Source organism: Phalacrocorax aristotelis, chromosome Z (assembly GCF_949628215.1).
Source record: "Phalacrocorax aristotelis chromosome Z, bGulAri2.1, whole genome shotgun sequence".
Classification (NCBI taxonomy): Eukaryota; Metazoa; Chordata; class Aves; order Suliformes; family Phalacrocoracidae; genus Phalacrocorax; species Phalacrocorax aristotelis.
Genome location: NC_134311.1, coordinates 50,652,667 through 50,667,143, shown reverse-complemented (window position 1 = coordinate 50,667,143; position 14,477 = coordinate 50,652,667). Strand labels below are relative to the sequence as shown.

The following is a 14,477-nucleotide window of genomic DNA, read 5'->3' as shown; positions in this document are numbered from 1 at the left end:
GACATAGAAGCCAAGACAGATTTCCTAGCTCCATTTCATGTGTTGTACAAATAAAATGCTTTCCATAGACGTATATTGTGTTTCATATCACTGCATTGGCTGACTGAATCTTTCAGATTGTCTGTCTTGGGCCATTGTAGCTGCTCTTAGAGTGAGGCCAGTTTAATGGAAAGAAGGCGTGTATTGTGGAGTGGTATTGGTTGGCAGTGTTGTGTATGTGACTGTTCATCAAAACTTGCTCTACCAGAACTGAGACAACATTCTTAGGCTCTTTCAGAAAAATGCCAATATGTAAGATTTTTAGTGAAACATAGTGTTCATAGTGCTTCATTAAATATTATGTATTGGTCTTTTAAAGTCGATGTGTGATTTTTGTAGGGCAGTGTTTGAGTCTCTCTCACTCTGGGAACTGATGGTTCCAGTATGGTTTTTGCAGGTCTTGAGAACTGGGAAATGGCACTGCTACATAGTTGAAGTAGAAAGTATGCCTGCTTAAGACAGTGGAGCTTCTGAGTTCTTTTCAGTCAGTGTGGACACCATAAATTGTTCTCCAGTCTTTGAGAATCCTCAGTTAAGGTGGATTTTGAATGGAGGCAACTGGAGGTTGCAGTTTAATTGTGTCCTTTATACCATTGCGTAGAAGGATATAAAGATGCTGGGCACTTTCGTACTTCTAACAGACATATCTGGTCACAAACCACTGAACTCACATGAGGCCACTGAATGTCTACCCTGAAACCACACATACTAATATGAGTCAGGAAAGTAAATTTATTTTAGGCCAAGTTGCTGATTGTTCTTCAGTTATGTAGTAAACAATGAAAGGAGCCATTAAGGAGAATAAGAGAAAGTAAGAAGTACTGGAAAAATAGCAAAATAATTTCTAAAAACCCATCAATTTTTCCAGGTTTTTTTGGGACATAAATAGTATGTTGGAATTACCAAATGGACAAGTGAAGAAAGGCTATAAACTGTGCTGGCAGTGTTTGTTACATCAAATGGTATACTCTGTGCTTTCAAACATTTGGAGAGGTGTTTTTTATTTCCTTCCCTGTTTTGGATAACCAGATTCGCAGGTTTTATTCATGGTGCACAACTTCTAACTTCATGGAAACCAGGAAGGTAAATCCACCTGTACTACCTGAGAAGCTGACCTGGAAATTATTTCTGTCAATGGTATTGGTACACCTTGGAAAAAGCACACAATGTGAAACTGCCCAGGTTCTACTGATGTAGAATATTTACAGAGAAGATTGCATATTCTGCCTGGTGAGAAAGTTGTTGAAGGCAGCATTGTTGTCATATTCTGTAATGGGAATCACGTACTCTGTATCTTTTTTTTAAATCTTTTGACATTTTATGATTTCACTGTGTAGGTGGGTGAGTGTTGATTGTAAAGAGATAAACTAATATTTCTGAAGCCCTTGAAAGATGATAAATTAACCTCAAGGTTGCCTAGGAAATTCTTGAAGAGGACTGAAATTCACAAGCCATGCAGTAGCGGTAACAGAGAATCAGACAAAGCTTATATCCCTTAAGAACATCCAGTGTATTCTTAATTTTGTATACTTAGTGTCACATTCCTTTAAGAGTACTGTGTTAGGTAGTCTCACTTTGAAAGGAGGGTGGATATTTTTCCTTTCCTGGCTCTGCTTCTGTTCTTGTTATGGTGGAGAAGAGTGAGAGATTGTAAGGTGTAATATGCAGGAAGATCACATCAGAAAGCTTGGGTGCCGTAGTTCATGTAAAGAGATAAAGAGGCTGCAGTAAGGAGTATTGAGAAGACAGTCATACCTCAAAGGTGATAGAAGGTAATTAGAGATGTTAGAGATCAGAGGCAAATGAGGAGGGTTTGCTTCTAGTCAATAAGTAACTGGAAGTAGTTGCTCTAGACATAATTTAAAGGAGAAAATAAGTTTATTAAAATAGTGTTAAATTTTTTGGAGGTTGTGGAAGCTGCAGTGTGGTACATCTGCATATGACACTTTGTCCCTTGCTTCATTCGGAGTGGGGTTTGAAAATAAATACAAAGCTGTTGAAAGCAACAGGATGTTGTTAAGAGCTGCCAGCTTTATTCCTGGCTCTTGCATTCCTTTCACTCTCTCGGTATGGAAAGGATTTGTAAAGATCACACAAGAGGGAACAGAAATTGTGGCGTTTATAATTAAGATGGGAATATTGTCATCAAAAGCAGAACCAATATGGTCATGAACTCAACAATGTGCTGGAGGCAGTGGGAAACCAGAGCACTATGTGAGAGAACTAGAGCTGTCATCCTAGAATTGGTTCCAGGACTGGAAATCCAAAAATAAATTTTTGACTAAAGAGGAGCATAATAGGCTGAGTTTCAGGGTGAAGCTTTCAAACCTCATGGGAGAATTATTCAGGAGTGATAAGGAGTGGTGTAATCAAGGATGTCAGTTTCAAAGTGAGTAATGCATATGGAAGGTAAGTTACAAACCTTCACAACAAACTTCGTTTTCCTTTTTTGTTTTCTTCATAAGGCACAATCAAGCCCTGAATTCTCTGTGAAGTCACAACTATAATGAAAATATTTAAAATAATGGCAGTATAAGCTCCTGAAAGAAAATAATGTCAAAGAAAGAATTTGGAAAATAAGTTAGCAAAGATGAGCCACTTGTGATTCTGTGTTCTGTAAGAGAAAATTTAAATAGATAGAAATTGAACTAGAGGCGTAGATTTCAGAGCTATTTATTTTATAGTTCTGGAAAATTGAAAGCAATAGAAAAAATATGATTGGACAGAATGTTTTTAACTAAAAGCTTAGTTAAACTTTTAACTTAAAAAATAAGTAATTCAGAAAGCTATAAAAGTGATGCTGGCATTTTATAGTTTCATCTTTCCTTGTGTTCAGCTATTTCTTCACTGCTACACTTTTGCAGCTATGTTATTCACCATAAAGCTCTGCTGCTGAGTATTGACTGGGTGACAGCTTTTTTGCAGACGTTTTGTATTTGTCCTTCTATCTGGATTATTGGCAAATGTTTATTGAATTGATATTGGTTCTCTTGAGAAACTATAAAAAATGGAATAAAATTCAGATGCAGGATATATTAATTAATTTATTTTTGCTACATTTGGCTTGCTTGTAGACAGGTATTTTAATCCGTATTTTATTCAACACTGATAAAAATGCTGTCAACTTTATAGTGCTTTTGTAGCAATGCGTGACAGTTTATCATAGGAAGAGACCCATAAAGCCTCTGCTTTTTGGTAATGTGGATGAAGGCAGTCATGGGCTAAAGGATTGTGATGCTTCAACTTCCTGTTCAGCTTAATTTAAACATTTCTCTGTTGTTGGGATTTTCTTCTGAAATAAACAATTTGTCTTAAATACATCATTATAAAAGGACTGTATGCTGTAGACCTTTTTTGTTATCTGAAAGTTTTATTCAATGACTTCCCCCATTTTCCTTCCCACATTTACGTTATTTTAATTATTCTCATTGACACCTACATGCCTCCTCATTGATGATAAAAGATTTAATAGGCACTGTCCATTTGAATGAACAGAACCCCAGACATCATCATTAATCAGAGCAGTGTATAAGGCCCCAGTTCAGAAAAATACACTTAACATCTCCTGTCAGCAATGCTTTCCTTTCTAGAATGGAAAGACATTTCCCTCCTCACAGTCTGTATATTTTGCAGGTGGCAGAGTCGCTGCATTGCCTGTGAAGATATCCTGAGGTTTCCAACCAGCTCAAATATGTGACTAGTCTGAAATTCTGGTGTTAACAATTGGATCATTAATAATTATGCTATTGATTTCATTGGGGCAAGGGTTTTACACCCAGTCTCCTTTTCACAGCTTTCCCTTTTCCACATCTTTCTCAATAACAAATGACTACACTTTTAGATTACTCCTATTGAATAAGCTATTTCTCTTTGAGTTGCAGTCTGATTTTATTTCCCAGCTTCTCTAGAGGCTTTTAATTTCATAAAGTCAGCTTTATTGGGTCCTGCATGGAAGCACTACTAATAAGTAAAACAAACTTTTACAACATCCAGAACAGATCACTGGTATTGCCAAATAATTTTTGCTGTAGTGGGATCCAGCACGTATGTCCAGCTACATGTTAGATCTGATTGTTCCCCATTATTCCCTGGCTATAACATTTGTCTCTTCTTCCCTTTGAAAAATGAGTGTCAGTTTCCATAAAGTGTTGAGAGATGCTGTCTTGGGTGAATGGAGTGATTTGTCTGGTGCTTCTTGGCAGGATGGAATACATTCCATCCATAAGGAATTTAGGGCAGAGTGCACGGAGGGGTAGGGGGTAGACAGAGGAATTAAGCAGCAGGAGAGTGAGATTTAATGTGGATATAAATACAACTCGTAAACAGTATAGCTGGGGGCATACTTTCTTATGCTCTACATGGAGCAGTCAGCTCATGACACGGGTATCAAAGCAACTTTTTGTGTGCTTGTCCTGATATATAATTCTTTCAGACTTCTGCATTTGTATTCACACTTCATATAGCATTGTTTTATCTTCCTTGTTAGCATATATGACAAAATCATTATTGTTTGTCTTAATTCCAGGACGACAATATAATAAATTGCTTGTTTTCTTTAAGAACTGCCTGAGACTGCCTTAATTGAAGAGAAAGTTCAAGAGCCAGAGTCATGGGCCAGGCCTCTGGTCTATCTTTGGCAGACAAGAGTACCCAATTTCAATGCTGAAAAAGAGTACAACGCAGCTTGTGCAAAAAAGGAACCACACTGTGCCATTTGTACTCTTCTTATGCCATATTACAAGGTAAGCAAGATCCTAACAGCTCCATCTCTGGCTGAAGTGTGAAATAGCTGCCCAGCCTACATTTCTAGTAAATTAGAAGTAAGATAAGCTTATGCATTTGATTTATATGAGAAGTAAATAAACTCACTGTTGTTAAAATTAGAACTAATACTGTGTTCACCTGTGTTTATCCTTTGTTGCAGACAGTATATGCCTTCTGCTAGGGTTTATGTGGGATTGATGTTAGTGTATGTGTGCTTGCCCTTGAAATTACTTTTTTTTGAGGTGCTTAATCCACATAGGTTTGTATCTTTTAGCTATTTTCTCATACGTCCATCTTCAAATGCTCTTTATCAGAGCCTCTTCTATGTCTTCTTCCTGCAGTTTTGAAGAAGTAAGTGTTCTCAAGTACTTAGGCCTTCTCAGGAGTAATATTCCCATAGAAACAGCCTAATGCAGAGCATGGTTTGGTACTGGCTTGTGGAATTCTTGTGACAAATATCAGTTAAAAATGATGCCATAGTACTGTGGTACTAATTCTGAAGCTGCTAAACTAGAATCCCCTCAGCATGGGAATTAGGAAGAAAAGCTTTTATTGCACTGGACCCAGTTAAAGGGCTCAAATGGAGACAGAAGTACAGTATCACTGAACACTGCTGAAATAACACTAATTTGCAGGCTAAGTGCTATTCTAGATTTCACAGTTATTTGAAGAATCAAGGAACTATAGAATGACTGTGATAAATACCTGGAAACAGTTAATTTTCTCATAAAACTGTTACGTTGTTAGTGCAAGAGCTGGGAAGGGACGAGTCATTTCATCATTGTCAAAAGGAAGAATAAATAAGACTCTCCTTTCTTTTACTTAAATATAAATTTTGTTTAATTTCCAGCCAGACAATCATGATGAAGAAAGTCCTCCTTTAAGGGAAGTGAACTCAGCAGAAACATTAATGGCTGAAAATGAAAAGACTAAACCTCTTATTCCAGAGATGTGTTTTATTTATAGTGAGGAAAACACTGAAAACTACCTATCAAATGCCTTTATCGAAGAAGATGGAACAAGTCTTCTGATTTCCTGTGCGAAGTGTTGTGTACGGGTTCATGCAAGTAAATAAACTAATTGTTCAGTTGGCAGAAGTGTAATTTCAAATTTTGTTTTATTGGTAAATAATAGTTAACTGGACTTCTAGTATGACTTTAAAAGTACTTGAAGAACATTTCCATATGTAATGCTTCAATCACTGGCTCAATTTTTAAAAAAATATGTTACATTTTCTATTACTTGTTAATGATTGCTGTGCAAATAGTGAAGAATTAACTTTTCTGTAAACTTCCAATAATCACAACCTTCTGATTCTTGTTTCAATACTGAGCTATTAAATTTCTCTTTTACGTCTTGTATTTTAAACCACTGTGTGATGTTAGTATGTCCTTATTAAGTAGTCAGGGTGAAATCCTGCTGGATTTGAGCACTTATGAATATTGCTATTGACTTTTGGTATGCAGTAATTTCCTTCACCTTGCATTCTTTTTTATTTCAAAAGTGACTGATGAATGCATGGTTTTTCTGCCCTATCTTCTACAGGCAGTATGACTTGAATAGTTAACTTTAAGAAGTCGATGTAGAATTCTTACTTGGAAGTATGGTATAATTGCATAGAATAAATGGCAGTACATTAATTCAAATTGTAAACTTTTACTGCAGGGAGAATTGGTTATTTGCTATTGAACTGACAGAAAATAAGAAGTACCTTGGGGTTTATTTTTGGGGTGTTTGGTGTCTTTTTTTGTTGTTTTTTATTTTTTGTTTAGTTTGGTTCTTTGTTTTGGGTGGGTTTTTTTTTTTGCGTTTTGGGAACATTGTCTGTGTGTCTAATTTATGTATTTCGTAGGCTATGGAATTAGCAATAAGCCTAGATTGGTGAAGTTTCCTTGGTCACAGGAGATCTGTTTTACTAGTGTTTATATACAGTTGAGTTGTATGACATCATAGATAGAAAGACAGAATATATTAATCAATCCAGCTCTCTTATTCTAGGTTGCTATGGTGTTCCTTCTCATGAAATCCATAATGAATGGTTGTGTTCTCGATGCAGAAAAGAAGCCTGGACAGCCGTAAGTTTCACACCTTGCTTAGTTATCTAACACATTAGAGAACTAAGGAAAAAAAATAAAAAGAAGCACATGCATGATTGCATGTGGAATGTAGCCTGCGTATTTTTTCTGAACGCACACTTGCTGGGGAAAGATTATTTGTAAATTAAGATTAGATTTCAATGTACAATGTGACAGCATTTTGACAGACAAACTTGGAGTAGGTTTGCACACTCAAGAAAAGGATTGGCTAACAGAATAGAGTTGTGTGTAAAACATTGTTCAAGGAAACAACTGAAAATTTAAATGCATGCAAGGGAGAGAAAAAAAGAGATTTCCTCTAAATATTTTAGACTTTCTATATGTACTTGTGGGCAGGTAGAGAACAGAGAAATGGAAGAGAATAATAAATTACTGTTAAGATTGAAATTGTTCTTTTACAGCATGTAAGATTTACTGTGCTGTATGAGCAGAAAAAGGTTTCATTTATGAAGCTCCTAAACACCTGTTATTTTATTTAAAAAAAATACCCTATAAAATACTCTTATACAGCAAGGAATAAATAGACAAGGAATTAATAGTTCTTAGAATCCCTAAACATATACCCATTTACAAAAACAGTTTAAAATTTTACATTTCTCCAATCTATTGGTTGCTCTGCTAAGTCATCTAATATTTGTTTTCCTTAAAACAGCTTGAGGAAATGTGATAACTAGTTTTGATGGCAACATGGCTTTTCTTCATGCAGTTGTGGAATTAAAAAGAGATATTTCAGGTGCCTTAAAAATGTAAATCCTTAAGTGACATCATAAAATTTTTAGATACATTGAAAAAGAAATGAGAATTCAAACTACTGGAAAATAGAATATAGCTTTGTCAAACATCACTTCTTGCAATTATGAAAGCCACTGATAAGAAATTCTCAATCGTGGCATTAGCAAACTGAAAGTAACAATAAATATAACCATGTTGATTTTCCTTTTATACGCTGTCAACACCTTAAGGTCCATCTGTGAATGGTAAGAGTTAAAGAACCAAAAGACGAACTGGTATTTTTAATCCACATATTACCTAAGCTAGGGAAAAGAAAAGGAAAAAAGTGACTTAGAACTGCTTATTACAAAAATATGGCCATCTGTAATGTTTAGTCCTGTGTTCTCTCAGTGAATAGCTATTAAAATATTTATTGAATCAATTTCTATCTCTGTAATGTGTTCTTATTTTGGTAGGAAAGGCATTCTTCCTACATAAAATCCAATTTCATCTTCCATTAGTAACCAGAAAAACTTGTTATAGCTTCCTTATCAGACAGTCATGAGTTTCAGGATCACCTGAACTACTTTTGTGACTACTGTTCTAGAGTCAGGGGAAGGTTGAGAGGAAAAGCAGAAGTCTATTCTAGCAAGCGACAGGTTGCCATTAACTCAGAATCTAATTATCAGTTAAACAAACAGGGTTAGAAAGCCCTGCTGCTGTACCAAAAAATTTGTTAATTTCTTTTCAGGGGAGATACAGCTCCAACGTGCAAGTACGGGAATTCTAAGGAGAACATTCTTATTCATGAAATACTGTGTATGACAGCAATAGGACTGAATCAGATGTTTTTGTTAAAGCCACTGAAAAATTTAGTACATTGCCTTGGAATCTGGTGTTAACTGCAATATAACAGTAACACATTTGAGCTGAGATTTGGAGGGACTCTTTGTCTTTTGACTATAGTGCATTTTTTTAAATCAAAAGCCACTGAAAACAGTAAAACAAAGTTCAGTCTTGTAATTTGTTAATGCTGTGTTGTAGAAAGGTTTCTAAAATTGTTCTGGGGTTTTGAGGTTATTTTACAAATGTCTTGAAGTGAAGAGGACATACAGATAGTGCAGTGGTAGGTGAAAGATAAGAACAGAAATAGTGAGATAATGACTGACTTGACTTGTTCACTGTGAGGCAGTAAAGGGGGAACTGGGTAATATGATAGAAAAAGGAAAATGCTGGGAAGAAGATTAAAGCTTGACTTGACTGGGATTTTTCTCTGACAAAATTTTAGGGGGAAAATTTTCACCCAAGGACAGTGTTAATGTGAGAAGAATTATGCACATTTTGCTGAATAGGTTTAGTTCTAGTCTGTTATGGTGCATGTAAGTTTCTGAAAATAAGGCGATCTGAGTTTTAGGGAAAGTATTTTTTGCCCAGATTATTTGAGGAGATGAGATGAAGCAGTGGAAGAGATCTGAAAAACATAGAATAGCTGAATTAAAAACGTTATGTGAAGAGGTTTTAGTACTGGATTTTTGCAAAAGCACACTCTAGGCACTGGAGAGAAGGTTCAGTGGATTTCTGGAATTTTGTGTGTTAGGCAACAAGAAGGTGATGGGAATGAAAAGAAGCGCCATTTTCACCACACAAAGGCTGGACAGTATGTGTTGCCCAATTGAACAATTTATTTAATGAAAGCTTTGGGTATTTTGTATTTAACTGAATTCCTGTGATTTTGTATGTATATTGATTACAGCTAGATCATTAGTGCTGACAACTACTTCTTTCTATAGCTTTGATTTGGTGACCTGAGTGAAATGAACTTATGCCCCAAGAGAGCTCTTCATTCAGATATGTTTATGGAATAAAATTCACATTCTTAATGTCATAAGTTGTCATTCAGTTGGGAAGTTTTAATGAAATGTTGAAGATTGAATAGACCTCACTAGTATTAAATTTACTTAAAACTTGTCCTCCATAGTTTTGCTGTCTTGTATTCTTTGTTATTACATGTCATTCACATGTCAACGTGAACTCTTCATTGTCAGCTGAAAGATGTAGGAGTGATAGCTACTAGGCATCTGCCACCCGAGTTATATAGCAAAAATCCAACAGTTTCAAGGATGTGAATAACACTCTGTTGTTTACTCATACATGAATGATACACAATTCACTCATTCTTTTTTAATAGTAGTGTCTTTCAAAACTCTTGAGATGCTGAAGGAATCTCAGAACTATTAGTGATTATGTCTGAGAACTTGCAGAGGTTAGGTGAGGTGCCAGCAGCCTGGAAGATTTAATGTTGATTTTTAAAAAGGCAGGAAGTGGGTGACCCAAGGAATTACATGGCAGTCAACCTATCTTGGATTTCAAGAGAAGTCCTAAACAAATGATGAATCTTTCCATTTCTATATACCTAGACAGTAACGGAGTACAGAGAGATATGTATTTAAGAACAAACCAACTGGTTTTTTGCTGGGACAGCTCATGGGAGCAAGGAATAAGCAAAAGATTTCATGCATCCTAATTTTCAGGCGCTTTTGATAGTGTTTTAAATTCTGATATTGAAGCAACAGAAGAGACATGATGCAAATCAATAGTTGCCAAACATATGCTTTCAACCTTCATTATCTCAGGCCACCAGCCATCATTGTCATCAGACTCTTAAAATCACTGAGAGAGTGATAAAGTTCTGTGCATCATATGGAACGTATGTGGAAATCTAGGCTGGTCTACTTTTAGTTGCTTAAGATGACTGCACAGGAGATGGGGGAGTGTTCTTCATGTGAAGCTACCAAGGTGTTAAACTTACAGACTATATCAAAGGCTTTTTCAAAACTGTCAAGTGTGTTTCAGGTATTACTCATAATATTATTTTCTTCAGTTATCTCTATATTTCCATGAAGCAAAAGGATTAATAAGAAGCATTCCTGATGCATTTTCTGTAAGTACCAAGGACCTCGGGCATTTTGTAGGCTGAGGTTTACTAGTTTGCGCTAGGATTACTGTTTTGGATTGGATCAAATTACTGTTTTGGCTTGGATCCTGGTATTTTGTAGGACAACAACAGTATTACTATATTGAAGAAATGGTGTAAAATAAATTATATGGAATTCAACAGAGGGAGGTACAGTACTTAGAGAGGAGTTATCAGTTATGCACATATAAGATGGGAGTCCCTACCCAAGCAGTAGCTCCTGCTGCCATCTACAGTTGTGACCACTCTGGTCACAAACTGAACCTTATTCATCAGTTCTGTATAACCCGAAATATCACACCATGATGTTTAAGCCTTGTACTGGAAGTAGAGCCTGAAAAACACATGGAACAATCTTTATGCTCTCTTCACCTTTGATGAGAGTCCAGGTGATGAACTGTGCCTAACAGCGAACACATATGGTTCAAAAAAACATGAGTCTGAATGGGATGGAAGAACATAAGAGGAGCAATTGAAATTGCAAAAAACCAAAATTCTTTGAATCATTCCTTATAGACCTCAGTCATGCCATAAGGGCAGATTGAAAAGAGTTAACCTTCTTAGTATACCAGGGGAAGACAGAAAGCAAATTATATATGTATGTATGGCAAAGATGAACACAGTCAGTTGCCACTATCTCATTTTAGAGGCAATAAGACATGTAGCAGCTTTAAACTTCATCATCAGAAATGTATGTTAATACCAGGAATTTTTTTTGTGAATTTTTGTTTCTAAAAATAGTGAACTACTGGAGTGGGATACACAGAGATTTTGGAGAATCTACTTCACGATTTTTAAAAATGTTAGACAAACGTTTGTCAGGAATAGTTGAAGTCTTGGTCGTACCTTGAGGCAGAACGATAAAACAGACACTGATGTTTCTTTTTTCTATGGTTTGCTTTTGCGTGTTTGCACAGTATTATTCATTGCAAAGCAATGTGGCTGTAGTTCTCTTTGGAGAAAAAAATTACGGTTTGATATGCAACTTAAATTTATTAGTGTTTTTTTTAGTTGTGTGGAACCTCATTGCCGACATCAGCATGATTAAGAATTGCTGATACTTATTTGGGTCATATGTGTCATTTTAGGATCATGTTTCTGTCTCTTCAGAGTTTGGACAATAACCTTTGATTATCGTAACAGATTTCACTTCAAAATAGTGCAATACTTTTACCTAATCTTAGCATTATACTTAAGATAAATATGGTTCTCTTTTAACCAATCTTCTGTACAGCTATAAAAAAAAGACAATTGAATATACTGCTGCCCAGAGTGCTACTTTCCCTTTTAAAAATCTGCAATTTATGTTAGTTGTGCCTACTTGCTGCTGAAAGTTTTATGCTACCTTTGAATTATATGCATATGTTTCTTTTATGAATCAGCTTTTTAATTTCTATAAATTTTTCTATGTCTGTTGTTATACATATGATATTTTAATTGTATTTTAAATTGCTGTGTAGTACCATAAGTCCCTCTGGAGAAGGGGACGTAATGAAAGAAAATTACTTATTTGCACAATATTTTTTTTACTGTAGGGAATATAGAGTAAGTGTATTTTACATCCCAACTAACATGGTTCAGACTTCAAGTTTCTACATGAAACAAATGAAAAAAAATCATATTCATCTAAATTCTTGTTCAGGATAAGCATTACCTAAAAACTGCAGCTGTTGCAGAAGATGTGAAACTGAGATTTGATTCACTGTGGGAAGTACATGTCCACATGCCTTTCTTGCATCGAAAAAGTGCACAAAATGAGAAGATTTAATTATCAGAAAATACGTATTCCTTGAAGCTCAACTTCCTGCATGTCTGAAATAGTTTTCCTTCCTCTTCACATTGATTCCTAGAAGGAGGAGACTTAGCTGAGGAAGACCTGTCTGAAGGAATTCCCTTCTGGGTAAGGCTTTAAGTCCTGAAGGGAAGGTTGACTGGAAAATGAGGAGAAAGAAATTTTGTGCCGCTGAAAATAAAATGGAAGGAATGAAACATAGGTACAAAACCTTGGTTCAAAGTTCAGAATTAATTTCTTAGGAGGGGAAGTTCCTTCTCATTCCTCTGTTACACAATTAAGTATTGTTTCTAGTTCTGTTAAATGGTACTTTCTTAAACTCCTGGCAGTTATATTAACTTTATAGAAAATTTGGTCTCTGCTAGGTTTTTGTATATCGGTATGATTTTGCAAAGCACTGAAGTATGAGCGCATTACAGAAATGAGAGTTGTATTAATAGCTAAATGAAATTGTATGATGTGTGAATCCCAACTATGAACATCATTAAAATATGGAAATAGAAAAATGGCTGTGTGGACTCAGATTTACAGAGCCAGACTTGTTTTTGATGGAAGTTCTATTTTATGTTATCAAAGGGAACTGCTTTTGAGATGCAGAAGCATACTGTTTTCTTGCAGTTACAGCATCTCTAACTAGCTGTAGTACGATTTACAATATTTTATGTCAAATTTTCACCTTCCAGGATGTACCTGGATCCATGATAACAGAGCACATCTTTGTATTCTACTAAGCAGTAGGTTCGGTTTGACAAAAATTGTTGATGAACGAGAAGAGTGATACCGAATTTGTCTATGCTAATGGACAAAAAATAGCCATAAGTCAATACACCAAAACAATTAAAAAATAAAATAATATTAAATAAGTCATCTGCATGGCTCCTGAAAGTGTAACTGTATTCATACAAAGTGCGTTGATTGAGAACAAATGCCTCATTAATCTTAAATGATTCAGCTAAAGAAAACTAGTGAAGACAGGAAGAATAATGACTGGCATTATAGAGAATGCAACGTTCTGTACAATGTGCAAGGATGGGGTCATCTAGTAGCTATAGTACATAAATGTAAGTACCTTTATTATTTAGAGAAGAAAAGGATTTCGGACAGGAAAGAGAAAGAAGAGCAAGTAAGAAAACAGGTAAATGCACTTCAATGCTTTACTTCATAGTAAGCTAGCTGTTAATAAGGCTACTAAGGAAGCTGCATGACTTCTCACACATTATTCTAACCCTCCATAGCACTACAGAAATAGTTCAGCACCTAGTCTGGTCAGTTGGCACTGATTTTGAGAACAGATCTTATGTTGAATAGCAAGTGTTAAACAGCTTAGCAGAATTTTTTTTTTTGTGTAGATGAGATTTTTCATGCTTTATCTTTTACTATCAGTCTTCAGACTTTGGTTTGTTTGTATTTTGTGGTTAGAGTAGCCTGTTACATCAGTTGAAAGATTTTTTTTTTTTCCCAAGGCATCAGAAAAGTGGCACGTAAAGCTTTCCACATTCCAGCTCAGAAATTGCCCTATTTCACCCCACTGAAAGTAATGATTTTGAACAATCTTCTTTTTATAGTGGTGCCCTTCTCACTGATAGAATGTCAGCATTTGCATTATAAACTCCTGTTTTCAGAGCCTTATAACTGCCAGAATTAACTCACTACTTGTTGGTTGGTATACAGTGCTTTAAATTTCAGACTGATTTTGCTACCAAGCTTTAGAGCACTTGGATATTGTTAATAAAAATTTCCTTGGTATGAAAATCTGGCTTTAGTAGGAAAAGTTAAAACATTGTTTTCTGTGTTTTTATCTTTTCAGAAAAGTAAGGCTTGATATCTTTATTATTAATTTGCTTGCTTTAAAAATCTTTATTTTCTCAAACCTCTGCAAAAAAGTTACTTACTGTGGAGTTACTTATAAATGCTCATGCTTACCATGTGTGGACTCAGTGGTGGGGAACATCATATTTCTTTCTGGTTTTGGTATTTATCTAGTAACAGGATATATACTGCTTGTAAACAAACAGTCTTTGACACCACCAGTGTGTAAATATGGAGTTTCCATGATGCTGTAACAGACACCAAATTGAAGACTGTTAAACCTGGAAAATAC

At 35.5% G+C, this 14,477-nt stretch overlaps 1 protein-coding gene across 5 annotated transcripts in view; it reads left to right on the top strand.

Moving 5' to 3' along the window:
• KDM4C (lysine demethylase 4C) overlaps positions 1–14,477 on the top strand; it is a 260,269-nt gene that overhangs the window by 160,067 nt on the left and 85,725 nt on the right. For 3 of the 5 annotated variants that reach the window (XR_012657889.1, XM_075078323.1, XM_075078324.1), the window contains exons 13-15: positions 4,600–4,781; positions 5,654–5,870; positions 6,802–6,878. Coding sequence is in view for 4 of the 5 variants with exons in the window: in XM_075078323.1 (XP_074934424.1) it covers positions 4,600–4,781; positions 5,654–5,870; positions 6,802–6,878 (476 nt within the window). In the remaining variant the exon portion in view is untranslated. Of the gene's footprint in view, positions 1–4,599; positions 4,782–5,653; positions 5,871–6,801; positions 6,879–10,491; positions 10,603–12,434; positions 12,465–14,477 lie in introns of those variants that run through there. The other 2 variants (XM_075078326.1, XM_075078325.1) reach the window with 2 other exon arrangements.